At 60.9% G+C, this 17,603-nt stretch overlaps 2 protein-coding genes across 2 annotated transcripts in view; both read left to right on the forward strand.

The window, feature by feature from the left end:
* Window positions 1-8,194, forward strand: part of RNF157 (ring finger protein 157) — a 73,051-nt gene extending 64,857 nt beyond the window's left edge. Inside the window, 1 exon segment of the mRNA XM_026484227.4 lies at window positions 5,328-8,194. Coding sequence (XP_026340012.4) covers window positions 5,328-5,449 — 122 coding nt within the window. The 3' untranslated portion in view covers window positions 5,450-8,194.
* Window positions 8,195-10,051: 1,857 nt separating this feature from the next.
* Window positions 10,052-13,714, forward strand: FOXJ1 (forkhead box J1). Its single transcript, XM_026484094.4, has 2 exons — window positions 10,052-10,716; window positions 12,467-13,714. The coding sequence occupies exons 1-2, from the start codon at window positions 10,219-10,221 to the stop codon at window positions 13,232-13,234; spliced, it is 1,266 nt and encodes a 421-aa protein (XP_026339879.1). The 5' UTR covers window positions 10,052-10,218; the 3' UTR covers window positions 13,235-13,714.
* The last annotated feature ends 3,889 nt before the right edge of the window (window positions 13,715-17,603 follow it).

Raw genomic sequence — 17,603 nt, forward strand, 5'->3', positions numbered from 1 at the left:
GGCCTCGGGAGAGTCCTTGAACTTTGTGCTCAGAGCAGACCCTGCTCTGAGCAAGACTGTTAGGAAGACAGGAGTAAAACCCCCTCTCCTTCTGAATTGGCCTGACCACAGCCCTCCACCCCGATCCTGGGGGTCCCACGGCAGGTGGCCTGGTCTTGTTTTCATCAACAGGAAGTCTGAGGCAGACCCTGCCTCTCTGAGAAGGTCTTGGAAAGCTAGCCTGAGTCCTTGAAAAGGGGATCCGATCATCCGATCCCTTGCTCCTCGGAAGGAGTTTGTTTCGTTAGGAGCAGGGAGGAATTGGAAAGCTGATGTGGTTTCGATCAGCACGTGGCTCTCTGAGCCAGTGAGCTTTGGGTTACCAGTCTCATTGTGCCTATTAGACTTGGATCCCAGAGGAGAGGTCAGGGGTCGAGGGTGACTGTGCTCCCTGGAGCCCTAACTTTAAATTTGGCCAGGGCTATCCACATGCCCCTTGTCCCTTCTCCTGATACTAAGCCGAACCTGGGATGACTTCTTATGCAGGAACCGTGCTAGTCACACCGTGAGCCCTCACCTCCTTCTAGTCTGTGTGCTCACTCGGGGGCTCCATGAACCGCTTCCCTGAAGCCAAGTCTTGCCCAGGTGGACGAGGTCAAAACCGGCCTCCTGATTTCACGGCAGAGATCACCCTCCATGTTGTGGTGTTTGTAAGCTCTTCGACATCCCCTGAAACGAAGACTTACTTGAACTTCAGGACAGCCACGTCACATCATGGGTCCAGTGCTTTACTCGCTCAGCGAAGCGTCTAGAGGCGTTGGAGCAGCGCAGCCTCCTATGGCGGCCGCTGTCCGTCAGCCCGTGAGAGACACCGGGCCTCGCATGCCCGGCCCCACACAGGCTGGTGGCCAGGAAGCCGTAATTCCCAGAACATGCTTTCTCCAGCCTTTCAAAGGCCTCTCTCTGGTTGTTTTCTATTTAGTGTGTCCTGAAGATACTGCCCAGGACGCTTCACGTTCCCTGAGGCCAAAAGATGCCATGTCAATCCTGCTGCTTCTCCCGCCTGCCGGCGGAGGAGGGAGCGTGGACCCAGTCAGGCCTGGACTGGAGCTGTGGGGCCCGGGCACACGTCACCTCCTGCCTTCCCACTCCTTACCTCGCTTCCGTCTGTCCATTTGTTTTTCACGTCTTTTTGCCAAACGTAAATCTGTCTGTCTGGTTTGTTTCTTTTGAAGCTCATTTCTGTTACGTAGCCTTCGTGTGGAAGTTCATGTTCACTGCGCCAGCCCTGTCCCTGCCCCCTGGCCACGCTGTGTCCAACACCGCGCTTGCCGGGCGTGCGCACGTCCCAGAGGCTCCTGCTTACGTTGCCAGTCCTGACTGGCAAGGGCCTGCATTCGATAGGTTCTCTGAGAAAAAATATTTGCAAAGGTATATTAATCCCTGCTCCACGAAATACGGGGATGCTTCTGTGGCAGGCGTAATGAGGAGGATTTGATTTGGCTTTCCTGTGTCATTAGTCGGGAAAGATGACATCTCTGTCCTCTCTGCCCTGTGTCTGTGGCCGCTCCATAGCAGCCATCCTTTGGCTAGGCTCCTGCCTCCCTCGAGGGGCGCCCCCACCCACTGGTCAGAGGATTTGGTCAGAGGGAGCTGCTGGGAACAGTTTTAGCCAACCGTGCTGGTGGAAATGGAGCTTGTTCCTTCTGCTTCCTCCTCCTCCTGACCCCCTCCGGCCAGCCTGCTTGGTGATATTTATTCCACTTACGGGATTGCTTGCAGGAAGAGGAGGGAATCCCTGGGGTTCCTTACGGTGCTCTCAGCCAATGGGCTGAGATGAAACTAGGTCCACAGTCCAGGCCAGTCGTGCAACCCAATGCCTGTGACGCCTGTCGGGAGAGCGACTCAGGTAGAAGCACTTGAGGTGTCCCCTTGTACCCTCCCCAGAGGTCCCAAGGGCTCTTGCGGGAGAGGGAAAGCACGTCTGCTTTCTTGGTAAAAGGTTTGTCTGCTTCTGGTCTTAGCACCACACTGGTAGCAACGGGACGGGGAACTCTCCAGAAGCCTCTGTTGGGTTAGTGGCAGGAGTAGCCACTTTGATAGTCCCGTGGAATAAATAGGCCTCTTCACCCTCAGCTGTAAGCTCAAACTTCCATCCTGTGACTGAGACACCCGCGGGCTGACTCGGCTCCATGTTCTGCGGCCGTCAGGACAACTTCTCAGGCACTTGGTCTCTGCTTGAGTGTTGTTTCCCTCCAAGTGGCGCCGCTCCCTTCACGGAGGGCTGAGGAGAAGCAGGGCCACGGGGAGCATCCCACACTCTCCCCTGTGCCACATGCCGCCCTCCCCATGCTCACACGCGCTCTGCCGGGAGACCGAGCTGATGACAAAGACTACGCGGGTCCCCATCCTCACCACTCTCATCACACTCATGGGAGTGTCACTGAGAGGGCACCTGTGTCCTGCCAGCCCTTCTTCCCCTAAGAAGCTTCTGAGCCTTCTTGGGCCCCAAGACCAAGGGGGTGGCGTGTTCTGAGATTGTTCTCCAAGGTCTCAAAGGGAGGAAGTCGAAGTTGACGGATGCAGGTGGTGAGCAGGTTAGAGTCGTGACGCCAGGCTGAGTAGATGTGATTCCAGGGAGTTGGGTGGACTATCACGCAGGTGGCAGCAGAGTGACCAGGGGACCAGTGATGAGTCTGTGAACAGGTTCTGCGTAGTGTATGTGATGGGGGGGGGGAGCAAAAATCATTTGGCTTTGTTGGTGGAAATAGAAATATATTTTTAAATGACCTCATTGTGCAGGAGTGGACATTACCCATGAAACCTAACAGTACCTACAGAAACCTGCAGTTCAGTTCACGCCTCTCTTCAAGCCCGTAACCCGAGGCGGATCTGCTGCTAGGAAAGTTTACGCTTCATAGACATGAAGGGAAAATCTGAATTCGGTTTCTCTTTCCACTGGAAACTCTTTGAGACAATCAGACTATTCTAGTGCTTACATCGAGCTTGGTAGAGGCAGGAAAAGGGTGTGCGGAATTCCCCTAAATATGCTCCCCAAGTCTACCTCTAGAGGTCTCTCTGCTCTCCCATTTCTCCTACTGTAGATGGGAGTCCAAGGGAAGGCACCTTGATCCGTCTCCAGTTCAGTCACCACCTCCGGATGTGTGGCTGGAGGGCTGGACGTGGCGGCCGGCAGCAGCAGCAGGGCTTTGCTGAGGGCCCATCAGCCCCCTTGCCGGGGGGAGGGCACCTCATTACCGCTGCTCGACCTCCCCCTCGCCACCGAGTGAGCCAAGAAGCCAGGGAGCACAGATGCGTGAGCTCTGAGTCTTGAGGCTGTTCCGGAGGAACGGTTCTCCACCCTGGCTGAGGGTTCTCGAGTGGTGGAGTTGGTAGCAGGGCCTCACGTGACCTGAGTCAGGACAGCCCATCGGTTGGCGTCTCGTGGCGTGCTGGTCGGCGGCGGCGACGTGGATTGTGATGTGTGCGTGCGTGCGTGTCTTCTCTCTTGTTCACCGTTTGCTTTTGGTCTCTCCCACCAAACAGCCGCCGTTCCGGAGTCCTGCCCCATAAACATTGAGGACTAGGTATGAGATCTACCAAATTCTATAAGTGAACGAACAACTCATTGCATTTTGGGGGTTCCTAACCTAAAGGGCGATCTTGCCTTCTCTTCGTCCTGTCACACTTAAGAGTCCCACCCTTAGAGGAGAAAGCACTTTTGACCCATATCCCAGACTCCAGGGAAGAGAAACCTCCAAATTCCATCTGGGTGTGAGAGATACCTACGAATGTTCTGTTTTGCCCACTTCTCTTCCCTGGGGCCACCTCCACAGACTATTAGAGCCTAAGGATGGATTATCATGCCAGGACCCTTATGGGAAGTAAGCAGTTTATACCCACTTAATCCTAGCGTTTGGACCGTTAGAGGGTCTCGGGCTGGCCCTAGCATGAGGCTGACCCCGGACGTTGGAGCACAGCCCCCTCGAACATGAGCGCAGTGAGCCTCGGGCCCTCCCTGTGCAGCCGGGCAGCCCGGTCTGTCCCCCGCCTGAGTCCTCCGAGGGGCCAGGCCTGCCCGGGGAGAGGGCAGGGGTTCCTGGTTCCCTCGCAGTGAGAGAGGCAGTGTGACATGCGCACTGCAGCATCGGGACAGGCTGGGGGGCACCGTGGAGCAAGCCCGCCTCACCGGGCTGGGGGGCCTCATGAAAGCGGGCCGCGGGGAGGGGAAGGCTGCGGGGAGGGCCGCGGGGCCCCGTGGAGTGAGGTCTTCACCCGGAGCCTCTGTCTGTGGGGGAGGTTCGCGCTGCCCTGGAGGGAACGGATTGGATGAGCTGGTCTGGGCCAGGAGGACAGTTGAGGGGAGACCCCTGGAGAGAGAAGGGTGGCCTGAACAACGCACGGGGGCTAGTTGTTGGGCACACCCTGCGAGTCAGTCCTGGGAGGAGAGCACTCGGCCCCCATTTGATGGGTGGGAGAACCACGGTTCCCGGGGACGTGAGCTGCCCAGGAGCGCGCAGCCAGTCAGTCAGGACCTGGGAGTGAAGCCCGGGTTTTCTGACCACAGGCGGATGAACGGGAGGCAGCGAGGGATTAAATCCAAAGCACCAAGCACAGGGGAGCCAAACGGCATTCCGGCCCCAGCAGCCGGTGCTCCGTGCTCATGCAGGAGCAGCGGCGGATCTGGGGGAGGACGAGAAGTTTAATGGGTGCTGCCTGGGGCATCCCAGGGCTCTTGGGCTGCTGTCTTCCAGGGTTGATGGTGACCTCAGCGGGCAGCTCGGGGCAGGAGGGGATGAAGAGCAGCAGGTGTGCAAGAGGGGTGCTGCCGGCATCACACCAGCTCCCCCCTTGCCTTTCTGTCCCTGGCACCCTGCTGGGCTACCAGCCCCTTCCTGCCCCGCCCCAGCCCCCACAGCAAACACTGACACCGGACCCACATTAACACGCTCTTCTCACTCCCCTCCACTGCTTCCTGCGAAAACCTCAGCTAGACCTGGTTTCTTTGTCCTGTCCACCATAACATGCAGACAAACTTCAAAACAAATAAACACAGAGAAGTGGATCGCAGGGCAAGTTCACAGAACAAGAGTTACCCTGCATGTTCCTCTCCGTCAGTAGTCTCCACGGCGGCCGTGACTGTACCTAGCGCATGAGGACAGGAGCCGTCCCCTGCCCCCAAGGCGCCCACTGCGCCCAGTTCTCTCTCCCTCACTGTGGCCCGCACACACATGGGAGTTTCAGCTAACACGCATCCTGCTACCCTCCGTGCCCAATTCCTGGGCTGTCCTGCTGGAGAGGCCATCTGGACCCATCGGCTCCCATACCCTTCCTTCTCTCCTCTCCAGGCACCTGGCAGGCCGATGACAACGTTGTCAGTCGTCGGAACACACAGCGCCGGCGCTTATCATCCGGCAGCCTGGAGGACCCCGAGGACAGGCCCTGTGTGTGGGGTCCTTTGGCCGTCTGAGAGCCCCAGCCCGTGCACCTGGGCTCCCTCCTGCCCGCACCTTCCATCCTGGCCTCTCTGGACTGCTGGCCTCCTGGGCGTCCTCAGCGAGACCATGAAGACTGCATCCAGATGAAAGCTGGACGTGGAGGTCCACCTGCTCCTGCTCCCAGTCCGGTCTCCTCCAGAACCATGACCCCTCCCCTCCCAGAAGGAACTAGAAGCCTCCTCTCTTCTTGTGGGCTGGAGCCTCTCCATGAACTGCAGCTCATGAGACCCTTTGCAGAGACTCTCTGGGATGTGGCCACCCTATCTTGATGTGCAGGCGGAGCCCAGGTCCACAGGCTGGTTTTTCTCATCTTTTTCTCTTTAGGGTGCAAACCAAGAGGACCTGGAGTTTTGGCAGCTTCATTACAAACACCCATCTGGCATTTTCTGGTCTCTGGAACATCATAAGCAATTTGAACCCTCCACTTTGGGGTAGGGTTGGGGGGTGGCTCCTGTGAGAAGGGAAAGCCAGTTTTCACTCTAAGCCAAGTTTCCCTCAGAAAGCATTAGGAGCTCCTTTCTCACAGATGAGAAACAGTGGCAACCAAAAGGTTGACTGGAAAACAGTTCTTGCTTCTGGTCACAGAGCTAGTGTCCTGGGCCTCGTGTGTCTGTCTGCTTAGGAAGGAGGCCTCAGATCTGAGAATCCTCCGGTTACGTGATTACATCAGGAGGGTTATTTATGGTCAGGTGCATTCATGAAGGCCTGGGACGCCATCCTCAGGTGACTTTTCAAAGAGCACATTTTTGGCCACCTCTATGTGCCAGGCACTGTGTTAGCTGTCCTATATTCTCACATTTCATCACTGCACCCCGTCAGGTGACATTCTTATACCTGTTGTCCCTGTCTCCACCCCTTCTTGTTAGTAGTTAAATAGCTGAGGGAGGGGGTGGAACAGCGATTCTCAAATTGGTGCCCAGGAGGCCTAAGGGAAGTGGCAGAGCACGCTGCGAGCTGGGGCTAGCGGGGATGGGGGCCTCCCCACCCCACGGGTTTTCCTCCCCGGCCTTCCAGATCTGCTGAGCCTGGCTGGGGGGTGGGGAGATGGGGAGGTACTCCTTCCCCAGGCTCTTTAGAGATACTGTTCAAACCCCGTGCCCCCCACCCTCAGCCTGGGGGAAGGCACGTGGACAAAAGGCTGAAACAGCAAGGCCAGGCTGTAAGCTGGTGGGAGTTCTTCCTCTCTCAGCACTGGTGTCGCCAGTGGGTTCCGCCTAGTTCTTGGACAGATGGGCTGTCGACTGGCTTTGGGAAAGGTGGTCTTTCCGTGGAGCATGAGATCGGGAAGCAAGGTCAGATACAGCCATTCGTGAGGCTGAGATGTGGTGGGGCCTTCGGCTCTGCCCATCGTGATGGCCTATCTTCATATTTGGAATTGTTACCCTGACAGAGTTTTTCAGGGCTGTTTCCGGCACCCCAAAGAGAGCCCAGTGCCCAGGGAATCCTTCGCACCTTCTGTGTGGCTTCTTTGTACCGTCAGGCGGTGGTTACCCTTGCCGGGCCTAGTGGTTGTAGCTCAGGTCCTGCCCTGGTTGGGGGAAGGCCTGTTGCCCTGACAGACGTGACAGGAACCAAGCCTGAAGAGAAGCTTCTGTCCTGAGTCCCCTGTCCCCCTCTCCAAGGTCCTGCTGTGGACTCTGCTGCTTCAGGCCCCACTCCTTATCCTTTCTTTCCCCCAACATTCTTAAGGCCCCTTTTGTGTTTGAGATCCGAGCAATAACCCCACTTCCTGATTTCCTTGAAGTTTCAGCCCCAGGGAATGGGGGACTTCCCTCCGCCTGGGGGGGTGGCACACAGCTCCCCTCCCCTCCTGGCAGGTCATATTCACAGTGTGGTGTCACCCGAGATGAAGGAGATGCAGGTAAACAGTAGCCACAGTGGCCGGGAACCCTGAGAGTAGCCATTATCACCCTCTTCTGAGGAGGACCTGCCTGTGCCCTTCCTCATAGCACATGCTGGCTCTTCCCCCAGCAAGAGGCTCGCAGAGATTCTTCAAGGCCTTGGTTCCATAATGAAGACAGGCCTGGGTTAGAAACCGCCCTTTCACTCCTGTTTCTCAGACTGATCCTTCCATCTCTCTCTCTCTCTCCTCCCCCCTCTTTGTTCTTATTTGGCTCTTAGGCAAGCAGAACTATCCCAACCAAGGGAGCTGTCTTTAGTCAGCCTGATCAGGGAACAGGGCAGCTGCCAACCCTACTGCCCCGATCAATCATCTGGAGACAGTCATGTTCCGAGCAATTGACCCAGAGAGAATGGGACGGGACCTGGCTCTTCACTAGGGGGCACAGACCACCTGGAGGCCTGCGGCTTCTCCCGCTGACTCCGGTCAGAGGGCTGAGCTCTCAGTGGCCTCCAGGTGGTGTGGTGATCCCGGCCTCACAGAGCCTTTTTCCCTTCCTCACCCAGTTCCACCCGCCAGAGTTTAGGCCCACATTGGGGCATCTCCTGGGCACAGACCCACACACTTTGAGCCGTCTCACCCGGGGAGAGTTAGTGTCCTGCCCGCCTGAACTCGGCATGCTGGTCGATCACTTCGCTTTAGGACCTGCACACCTGGTGTGTGTGAGTGTGTGTGTACTGTTGGTGCCATCCGTGTACCCTCTCGCTCCCTGGAGTACACTCATGGGCACACTACAGTGGGGACATCGAGGATGCAATATTTATGGATTGCTGCATGATTCTTAAAAACGAATAAAACTGTTTACAAGGGAAGGAGAGCTGTTAACTGTGCCCTTGGCTTATTTGTGAAAGACTTTGTCCAGCGCTCAAATATTTTTACTCAAGAGAATCTGGAAGTGGAGGAGTGGGAGAGGGCGAGGGGTAGGGAAAGACATGCTCCGGGGTGGGAGGTGGGAGTTGACGTGCCACCCGGTGCGCACAGGCTTCCCACCTATGCCCTCCTGCTTCTGGGCAGAGGCCTGAGTAAGGAGCCCTCGCCTCGCCTCGCCTAACCCCCGCCCTTAAACCGAACTGCCGCCCCTGCAGCTCCTCAGTAATTGAAGAGCAGGAAAGCTGGTGGCAGGAGGGAAGCCAGGGGAACGGATGAGGAAGCCCCTGGTGTCACCCCACCCCTAGTCCCTACCACTTAAAAGTTGGTGACACTACGGGGCAAATGACCCTGCGAGGAGAATTCGGCGAGTCCGTGGCTTCTCTGAGTTTCACTCACCGGGTCCGTTTCCTCAGCTATCTGAAAAGGAGGGAGAGCCCTTCCGCAGAAGCCTCTGGAAAGTCAGCTTCCGGGAACCTGGCTGAGTACAGGGGTGGGGAGGGAGCCGCTTGCCGGGAAAACCTACCCGCCTCGGGGCGCCTGAGATCGGTGCAGCCCCGGCTGCGGACCTGAGCGGCAGGCGGCATGGGAGAGTCGGACCTGCCTGCGGGCACCGTGACGATGCTCAGGGTCGGGAGGGTTGGAAAGGGCACGGAAACATGAGCCCGGAGGAGAGGAAAGGAAACCCCAAGCGCACGGTGGCCGAGCCCGTTCTCAGCCTGGGCCCCCGCGCCCCTGGCTCGGTCCGCGGAGCCGCCGACGCCCCGGACCATTTGGGACGGGAAGGGAGCGAGGGCGGGAGAGCAGCGGCGGGGCGAACGGCTCTCGGGCGCGCCCGGGGCCTCGGGCGGGGGCCGCGCGCTTCTCCGAGCCGGGCGCGGGGCCCTCGGGCGGGAATGCGCGGAGCCGGGACTCCGCGGCGGGTAGGGGGCTGGGTGGCGCGAGAGAGGGCGGCAGAAGGAGGGAGTTCCAGGAGAGTTACCGCCGGAGAGAGTGGCTAGAGCCCGCGGTCTCCTTGGAAACTTGCTGACCAATAGCAGCAGCGGAAGCTGTTTATGGGGGCGGAGCGTCGCCATGGCAGCAGAAGAAGCCTTTGCAGCGGCTACTTAATGCCGGTCCGGGGGCCACGGGCGCTCAGAGAGGCGCCGTCGGGCGGGGGGGCGACAAGAGGCTCTGGCGGGGCCCTCGAGCTGGGGACAGAGAGCCGCGGGGGGTGGGAGGAACTTCTTCCAGAACCTTCCTTTGGCCCGGGCTGCGCTCTGAGCCAGGTAAGGGACTGAGACGGCTGCGGGAAGGGAGGGTGTCCGTACCAGCCCGCTCTCCCATCCGTCCTCGACGGAACTGGTGGACCCGGGAATGACATCTGAGTTTGGGGGACACTTACTTCTCGCCCTCCTATAACTCCTATCCTGTTTCCTTCCTTCTCCGTTATCTCCCATCCTAATATCTCTTTTCAAAGATCAGACGACCTCCCCCTCTGCCTCCCGGTGATACTGCCCTCCTGGGCTCCTTCGCCCCATTTCCACTTGTTGCGGGGGGAGGGGCTGATTTCCCGCTTTTGGGGAGAAGGCCTCTACCCACCTCCCTCCTTTAGCTAATAAAGTCTCTTCTAAAACCTCTGAGAGGAAGAGAGACGGACCCAGCGGGGGTCGGACCCCGGGGCACAGCTTCTGTTTCCCCGACCTCGGCCAGAAAAGATCCTCCTCAGCAGCGGGGACGATTTTAGAGGAGCTTCCCCCTCGCACACACACTCCCCTCGGGGGTGGGGGAAAGTGCTCAGTTCCCGCTGTGGTCCTCCCCAGCAGGTACCACATTCGTATTCGGAGGAGGCGACCCCCTGGTCGCGGGATGGAAGCGCGCGTCCGGGAGGCCCTGTAACCGAAGCCGCGGGAGTCAGCGGGCTAGAGAGCGCGGCGGGCTACCCCCGGCTCAGCCCGTGGATGTTGACCGCCCCCTTGGAGAGTCCCCGCAGACATGGCGGAGAGCTGGCTACGCCTCTCGGGTGCAGGGGCGGCGGAGGAGGCCGGGCCGGAGAGCGGCCTGGAGGAGCCCGACGTCCTGGATGACAGCCTGACCAGCCTGCAGTGGCTGCAGGAATTCTCCATTCTCAACGCCAAGGCCCCCACCCTGCCTCCGGGGGGCACCGACCCCCACGGCTACCACCAGGTGCCAGGCTTGGCCGCGCCTGGGTCCCCCCTGGCGGCCGATCCCGCCTGCCTGGGGCAGCCGCACACTCCGGGTAAGCCCACGTCCTCGTGCACGTCGCGGAGCGCGCCCCCGGGGTTGCAGGCCCCGCCCCCCGACGACGTGGACTACGCCACCAACCCGAACGTGAAGCCGCCTTACTCTTACGCCACGCTTATCTGCATGGCCATGCAGGCCAGCAAGGCCACCAAGATCACCCTGTCGGCCATCTACAAGTGGATCACGGACAACTTCTGCTACTTCCGCCACGCCGATCCCACCTGGCAGGTAGGGGAGGCGCGGGTGGCGGCCGCTCCCTCCCCGCTCCCCTCCTCCCTCCCCACACCAGGGTGGACTGGACTCAGGTCGCAGGTCCTCATGCCAAGTAGGCTGGGTGCAGCCAGCGCCCCAGGGGAGGAAGGCCATCGAGGAAAGACCTCAAGGGAGTCTAGTGCCTGGAATTGTCCCTCTGACTTCAGAGAGGGAGGAGGGAAGGTGTTTAAAGGGCTTTAGAAAGGGTGCAGACCCCAAAATTCATGGGGAAAGCACCTGTCACTCATCCAGTAGACCCAGCCCAGAGACCAGGGCCACACTGTGTGTGGACATGGTCCCCTAAGAGAGGATGATGGAGTAAGGGACACATTTTTGTCCCAAGTGCTAGAATTCCTAGACACCACCCTGCCGAAGGACACTTGTCAAGGCCCGACTCAGAATCGGATGCTGGAGCATTGCCCCTGCCAGGCCCTGCATCCTGTCTTGTTTCAGTTGGCTGGTGGAGTTCGGGGCTGGGGGAGGGCAATGGGGTGTGAAGGCCAGCTGTGTCCCAGTAGTGGGGCTCTGGGGCCTTCCTAAAGTAAAGCTGCTGGCCCAGCCCCTCACCCAACCCCTCCCCAGTTTCCTGCCTCCTGTCCTCCCCCTCTTCTCAGTCAGCCTCCCTAGGGGGACAATTACCTGAGCCAGGTGCTTTCCACAGGGGCTCAGCCTGCCGCACTGGCTTCATGTTCCAAGTCTCTGGAACCTGGCACAGAGCAGCCAAGGGGCCCAAGCCTCCATGTAAACATCCCAGCTTTGCCAGGGGGCACGACCCACCCACCCACCCTGCCTTCTGGGCCCTAAACCCCTGTCCCCCAGCATGGTTTGGACAAGACGACACACCTAGGAATGAACAAGGCAGGATGGTGACTTGAGGCCAGGCAGACACGAGTCTGCCACCATCAGGATCAGGGACTACTTAGGGGCTGAGGCCCCAGAATGTCCAGCCTTTTCCCTGGGGGCACCCGCAGGGTGGAGCAGGCGGGAGAATCCCAGTCCCAAACTACTCCACATTTGCATGGGCCCTGACTCTGGGGCAGGTAGCATTTGCATCGTCAGTGAGACAGCAGAGAGACCCCCACCCCGACCCTCCCCAAGCCTGTGAAGCTCAGGCTGCCGGAAACGGGCCTCGGGAATGAGCACCATGCTCTAGGCTGGATAATAATCAACTGAGGCCTCCTAGCCTGGGCGGGAGGAGGGGGCCATGGCGGGTGAGGACCCAGGCCAGCAGCCGGCTCAACAAACAAGGAAAGTCATCAGATCCCCCCACACTTCATCCCTACCCGCTCAGAACACACACCCTCACACCCTGACTAGCCCAGCTCCCCCACCCCTGCCTCAACCCACCCACTCACTTCACAAACAGAGGGCCAGCCAGGCCCAGGCGGAGTGAGATGGCTGTCCAGGCCCTGGGGGAGCTGTGGCCTTTGGCCAGAGGCCGCAAGCGGTGGGGTGAGGGAGGGAGGGCAGGACGGGGTGGCACTGCGAGCCACCCTGCGGCTCAGGGCTCGGATGACTGAGCAGGCAGATATCCCGGCAACAGGGAACAAAAGCCCCCGACAGCACTCCTGGCTCCGGGTGCCCAGTGGCTGGTGTCCCAGAGCCACCGGTCGGAGCAGTGCGTCCGTCCCTCCTCCCGTGTGGGCAGGAGCTCTCGTTGCCCCCCACCGCCGGCCCTTCCCACTCACCCAGCCGACCTCTTTCTCTCCTCTCCTCCCGTGCCCAGAATTCCATCCGCCACAACCTGTCGCTGAACAAATGCTTCATCAAAGTGCCTCGGGAGAAGGACGAGCCCGGCAAGGGGGGCTTCTGGCGCATCGACCCCCAGTACGCCGAGCGGCTGCTGAGCGGGGCCTTCAAGAAGCGGCGGCTGCCCCCGGTCCACATCCACCCGGCCTTTGCCCGCCAGGCCTCGCAGGAGCCCAGCGCCGCCCCGTGGGCCGGGCCGCTGACCGTCAACACCGAGGCCCAGCAGCTGCTGCGGGAGTTCGAGGAGGCCACCGGGGAGGCGGGCTGGGGTGCGGGCGAGGGCAGGCTCGGCCATAAGCGCAAACAGCCGCTGCCCAAACGGGTGGCCAAGGTCCCGCGGGCCCCCAGCAGCCTGCTGCTGACGCAGGAGGAGCAAGGCGAGCTGGAGCCCCTCAAGGGCAACTTTGACTGGGAGGCTATCTTTGAGGCTGGCACTCTGGGCGGCGAGCTGGGCGCGCTGGAGGCCCTGGAGCTGAGCCCGCCGCTGAGCCCCGCCTCGCACGGGGACGTGGACCTCACGGTCCACGGCCGCCACATCGACTGCCCCGCCACCTGGGGACCTCCGGGGGAGCAGGCTGCCGACAGCCTGGACTTCGACGAGACCTTCCTGGCCACGTCCTTCCTGCAGCACCCCTGGGACGAGAGCGGCAGTGGCTGCCTGCCCCCGGAGCCCCTCTTCGAGGCCGGGGACGCCACCCTGGCCGCCGACCTGCAGGACTGGGCCAGTGTGGGCGCCTTCTTGTAAGAGGCCGGGCCCCGCCCCACCTCCGGACAGTGCCCGTCAGGGCCCAGACTGCCCCCCAGCACAGGCCCTTGGACACCCTGTCGCCCAGGCAGGGGCTGGGCCAGGTCTCCCGAGGCTGGCCCCACGAGGCCTCACAGCCCCCAGCCCAGGCTGCCCTCAGATTCCGGCCCAGGAGGCTGAGAACGGGGGCCCAGGTCCAGAACGGCTGCCTCCCTGGCCCCCCCACCCCATACACAGTGTTTCACCGATCCTCCTCTCGCCAGCCCCGGGCCCTGCACTGTGGGAGCTGCACCTGGAGCGGCCCTGGCCAAGCTGGCGAGCAACAGTACAGGGCCCACCCCAGGGCACCTCAGCTTCGACACCTCTCCCTCTCCCGCCATCCTCCCCAGGTCTCTATCCAGAGAAAGTTCCCAGGTACAACAAATGCTAATTAGGTGACAGCAAATTAACCCCCTGGGGGCCTCTCCCGGCAAAGCCTCCCTGGGGCTGGGGAAGGGTGGGGGAGGGGTGGGGTTGGGGGGAGGGGGCAGAGGGCAGAGACAGAATAAGGTCAGGGAGCCTGGTGGGCAAGGAGGTTTCGAAGGCCTCTGGGGTCTTCTCCTGGTCCCATCCCTAGAGGTGGGGCAGGGAGCGTAAATCCCTTCTCTTTGAGCCCGACCTGAGGCAGAGCGCAGCAGGGAGTTGGGGTTCTGGGGGGTTGGGGGCAGGGGCAGCTGAGCTGCAGTGGGGAGGAGGACAGACTAATGTAGCGAGTGTAGTGATAGCTGAGGCTTAACAGGGAAGGGTGCAGAGCTTGCTAGAACCTCGGGGACCGGGAAGGCAGGGATCGCCCGCATGCCCGCCTGTACTTGCGGGGGGGCGGGGGGGAGTGTCTCGCTCTACCCAGAGCCCCTCCGTCTGCGTCCCGCATCCACCCTCCTGCCCTATGGGGGCAATTTAACCTTTTTCATGGAAAGTTATTTACAATAAAAAAAATTTTAAATGTTAAAAAATCTGAAAAATGGACCTGCTTGCAACTTTAGGAAAAGGCAAGGGCCGGTTTGGGAGGAGGGGGTCTTTCTCTTCAGTGCCGGAGGGGGAATGGCTGGGAGGAGGATGGGAGGCACTGAAGGCCTCAAGAGTGCCCCTTGATGAACTCCCCATGACCTCGGTGTCCCCAGGGAGAAAGGGGCTGAGAGGCAGCCTCCAGGGGTCCCCTCCAGCCTGGGGCCTCAGCACCTCCATCTGCACAATGGGGAGAATGGCACCCTCAGCCCCGGGAGTGGGCGACGAAGGAGACACAGCCCCTTCCCTGGTCCTGGGGACTCACAGGGGCCGAGCACACCCAGGGCTCCGCTCATGTGTGCCTGACCACCAGGGCCTGCCCAGGCTCGCCTGCCTGTGTCTGAGGTCCCAGCCCGGGCCTGTCTCCAGCACCACCCTCCCTCAGTCCTCTCCTGGAGGGACAGGGTGTGAGGCCAGAGGGCCCGAGCCTGGCGCGTGCTCACGAAGCCTGGCGCCTTCCCTCCCAGGCCCAGTGCGGGCTGGAGGAGGAGCAGGAAGGCCTCCGGGGAAGTCAAGGTGCCCAGGCCTTGCTTCCCCACTCACTCACACCAGCAGGTGCGCTCCACGAGGGACCTGCCTACCAGAGTCCTGAGGGGGAAACTGAGGCACAGGAAATTTGTATGGGGGTGACACACAGCGCCACCTTTCTCTCCTGTCACTCCAGCTTTGTCTGGAGCCCCCCTCTCCACCCGGCCCCCTCCCACACACGGGGCACAAACGGGCACTGTCTCGCACAATCCTGCCCAGCCTCCAGGGACCCCTTTCTCCCGAAGCCCCTTTCTTTCCCTTCTCTCAAGTCTGGCGCTGGGCCAACCTGGCATTCCCAATGCTAACTTGCTGCTTTCACTTGCTAATTATTCCAAATATTTCTGGAGGGCACACACACTGCGGGGCCAGCAGGGTTGGGGCCTTACTGAGCCCCAAGCCAGCCCCCCCCGCCCCCCCCAGCAGGCTGAGGAGGCCTGCCCTCCACTGAGACTCTCTACAACCCCCCCAAGCGACTCCTCCCCCCTCTCCCCACCACCCACCAGCCTTCCTCTCCACAGTCCCCAGTAAAGGCCTTCTCCAGGGACCTCCAGGGTCAGCCTCCAGCCCTGGCCAAGGGGGGTACAAGACAGGTGGGGTGGGGCCCGGGCATGAGCATGTTTAAGGGTCCCCAGATGCTTCCGACGTGTAGCCAAAGCGGGGGAGCGGCTCTGAAGGGGCTGGGCCCCGGGCTTCACAGGCACACGCTCTCAGGCAGCATCAGGGAGTGGGGAGAAAGCCTGCATCCCCGCTTATCCCCCATCCGTTCCTGCCCCGGCCCTTGGCGGGGCGGCTTCTTAACAAAGGTGCTCATTTACCTCGTATTTATTTATAAATTCAGTGTAATCCCAATCTAAATAGATTTCACACCATTTGCCGGTAAGTTGCAGACCTGACACCCGTTGGCACTCGACACCTGAGCGCATAGTTCTTACAACAAGGATACTCCCCTGTAGGCCTCGCACCAGCGCCACAGCGGGGAGACTGACGCAGGTGGGGGATCCCTCTAACCGCAGACCCCCCCGGCAGATTTTGCAGACTGCCCCACCCCCAGGCTCCCACATTGTACTGAGCGGTCCGATCTCTTTGTGGCTTTGCACCCGTGACCCGAGCTCTCCAAGCGGGCTCCTCATGTCCTCTGATCCCCATCTTTGAGTTGAGAAGCCCCCAAAACCACTTCATGCTTGAGTGTGGAGACAGTGCCTTCCCAAAGCAAGGAGCCAGCCTTCGGCCTTCAGACATGCCACCTTTTCTGCCCTCCTCCCCCAAAGTGTCCCCCAGCCGGGAATGTGATGGGGGATGGGCAGGAGCTCGGACCTCAGGAGCCCTCCACTCCCTGCCTCTGTACACCCTGTTCCACGGGTCAGGCCACCCCCCACACACACTCTAGTGACTCTGGGTGTCTGGAGGACCCCGGGATTCCCCAAGCCCCACTCTCTCTGCCCACCTGGAGCGAATAGGCCAGGCCCCCTACAGCGCTGAGGGCGGGGCTGGCTCTCCACCCCACCCCCCCTCCGGCAAACAGGCCTGCAGAAGAGGGTGAGCTGGAGCATTGGCAGGAAGGAAGGCGGGAGGTGGGGGAGAGGTGGGCAGGAGTCAGGCGCACTTCCATCCTGGGCTGAGGCCCAAACGTAAACAGGTGTATTTGGACTCCTGGCAGGAGGCAGTGGGCTGGCCGCATGGGGCAGGCCTGGGCCTGTCCAGGGTGGGGATGTGGCGGGGAGGCCTGCGTTAACAATGGGGTGGCCGAGTGGCCCCAGGTCCTGCTGACACGGTCTTGTGTGATGAGGAGGAAAACACAGGTGACAAGGGAGCGGAGAATCCTGGGGTAGGGGACAGGACTTTGTGAGGCCATACGTGCTGGAGGTGCCCCAACACTTGTGTGGCAGCCCTGGGGGAAGGCAAGTCACCTTCCTCCTGAGGCACAGGTGTCTGTCCTGTCCCAGTCTGTGGCTCCCAGGTGGGCCCCGTCAGAGCCACCACGACGGCGGCGGTGCTGGGGCCTGGACTTGCCATGTGTGTCGGGAGCAGGCAGGGACCAGCGGGAGGGCACTGTCCCCCAGAAGCCAACAGGCCTGAGTGGCAGGGCGGTGAGGTGGGTGCACATTAACCAGAGGTAGCGACAGGGCCGGAGCGGTCTCTGTTGCCCCCACCGCCCCCGCCCCTCCACAACCCCCGCCCCCAGTCCATCACCCTGCCTGAGGCTGCTGGCAGTCCAGACCCTCTTTCCCTTTGAAGGAAGCTAAGCTCCCCAAAAGCAAGAGCTCCAGGAAGTGAGGAGGGCAGGCTCCCTGCCTACAGCCAACCCAGCCCAGGCCCCCCGGGGGCCTCTGAAGGACTCCCCAGGCCCTTCCAGCCGATGTTCTGTTCGCTGTTCGCCCAGGGAATGGAGCTGGGGCCCAGAGGCTGCCCAGTCTTCTCTGCTCTTGGCCCAGCCACCACCGCCCTGTCAGCCGCCCCGTTCCCACCCAGGCCACGCTGCCCCCCTTCCTGCCTCACTCTGGGCACTGAGCTCCCCACATCTTCACCCCAGAGGGCACCCCGGTTCCCTTGAACTTGCTCACCGTGAACTGTGAGCTCTTCGTTGGCGGGGGTGGGCAGGGGTGCTGCCTCGGTGTTCAGCCTCTGAACCCAGAGTCTAGACCCCCCCGGGGGCAGAATGTCACCCCTATATTCACAGGGTCAAAGACAGTGGGCTGCTTCTTAAGCACTGAATGAATGCATGCATGAATGCATGAAGGAGCCGGCAGGTGGATGGGTAGGAAGTAGAAAAACATCCAAGTGGCCTTGGCAAGATGCC

This window comes from Ursus arctos, unplaced genomic scaffold (genome assembly GCF_023065955.2).
Source record: "Ursus arctos isolate Adak ecotype North America unplaced genomic scaffold, UrsArc2.0 scaffold_24, whole genome shotgun sequence".
NCBI classification, from domain to species: Eukaryota; Metazoa; Chordata; class Mammalia; order Carnivora; family Ursidae; genus Ursus; species Ursus arctos.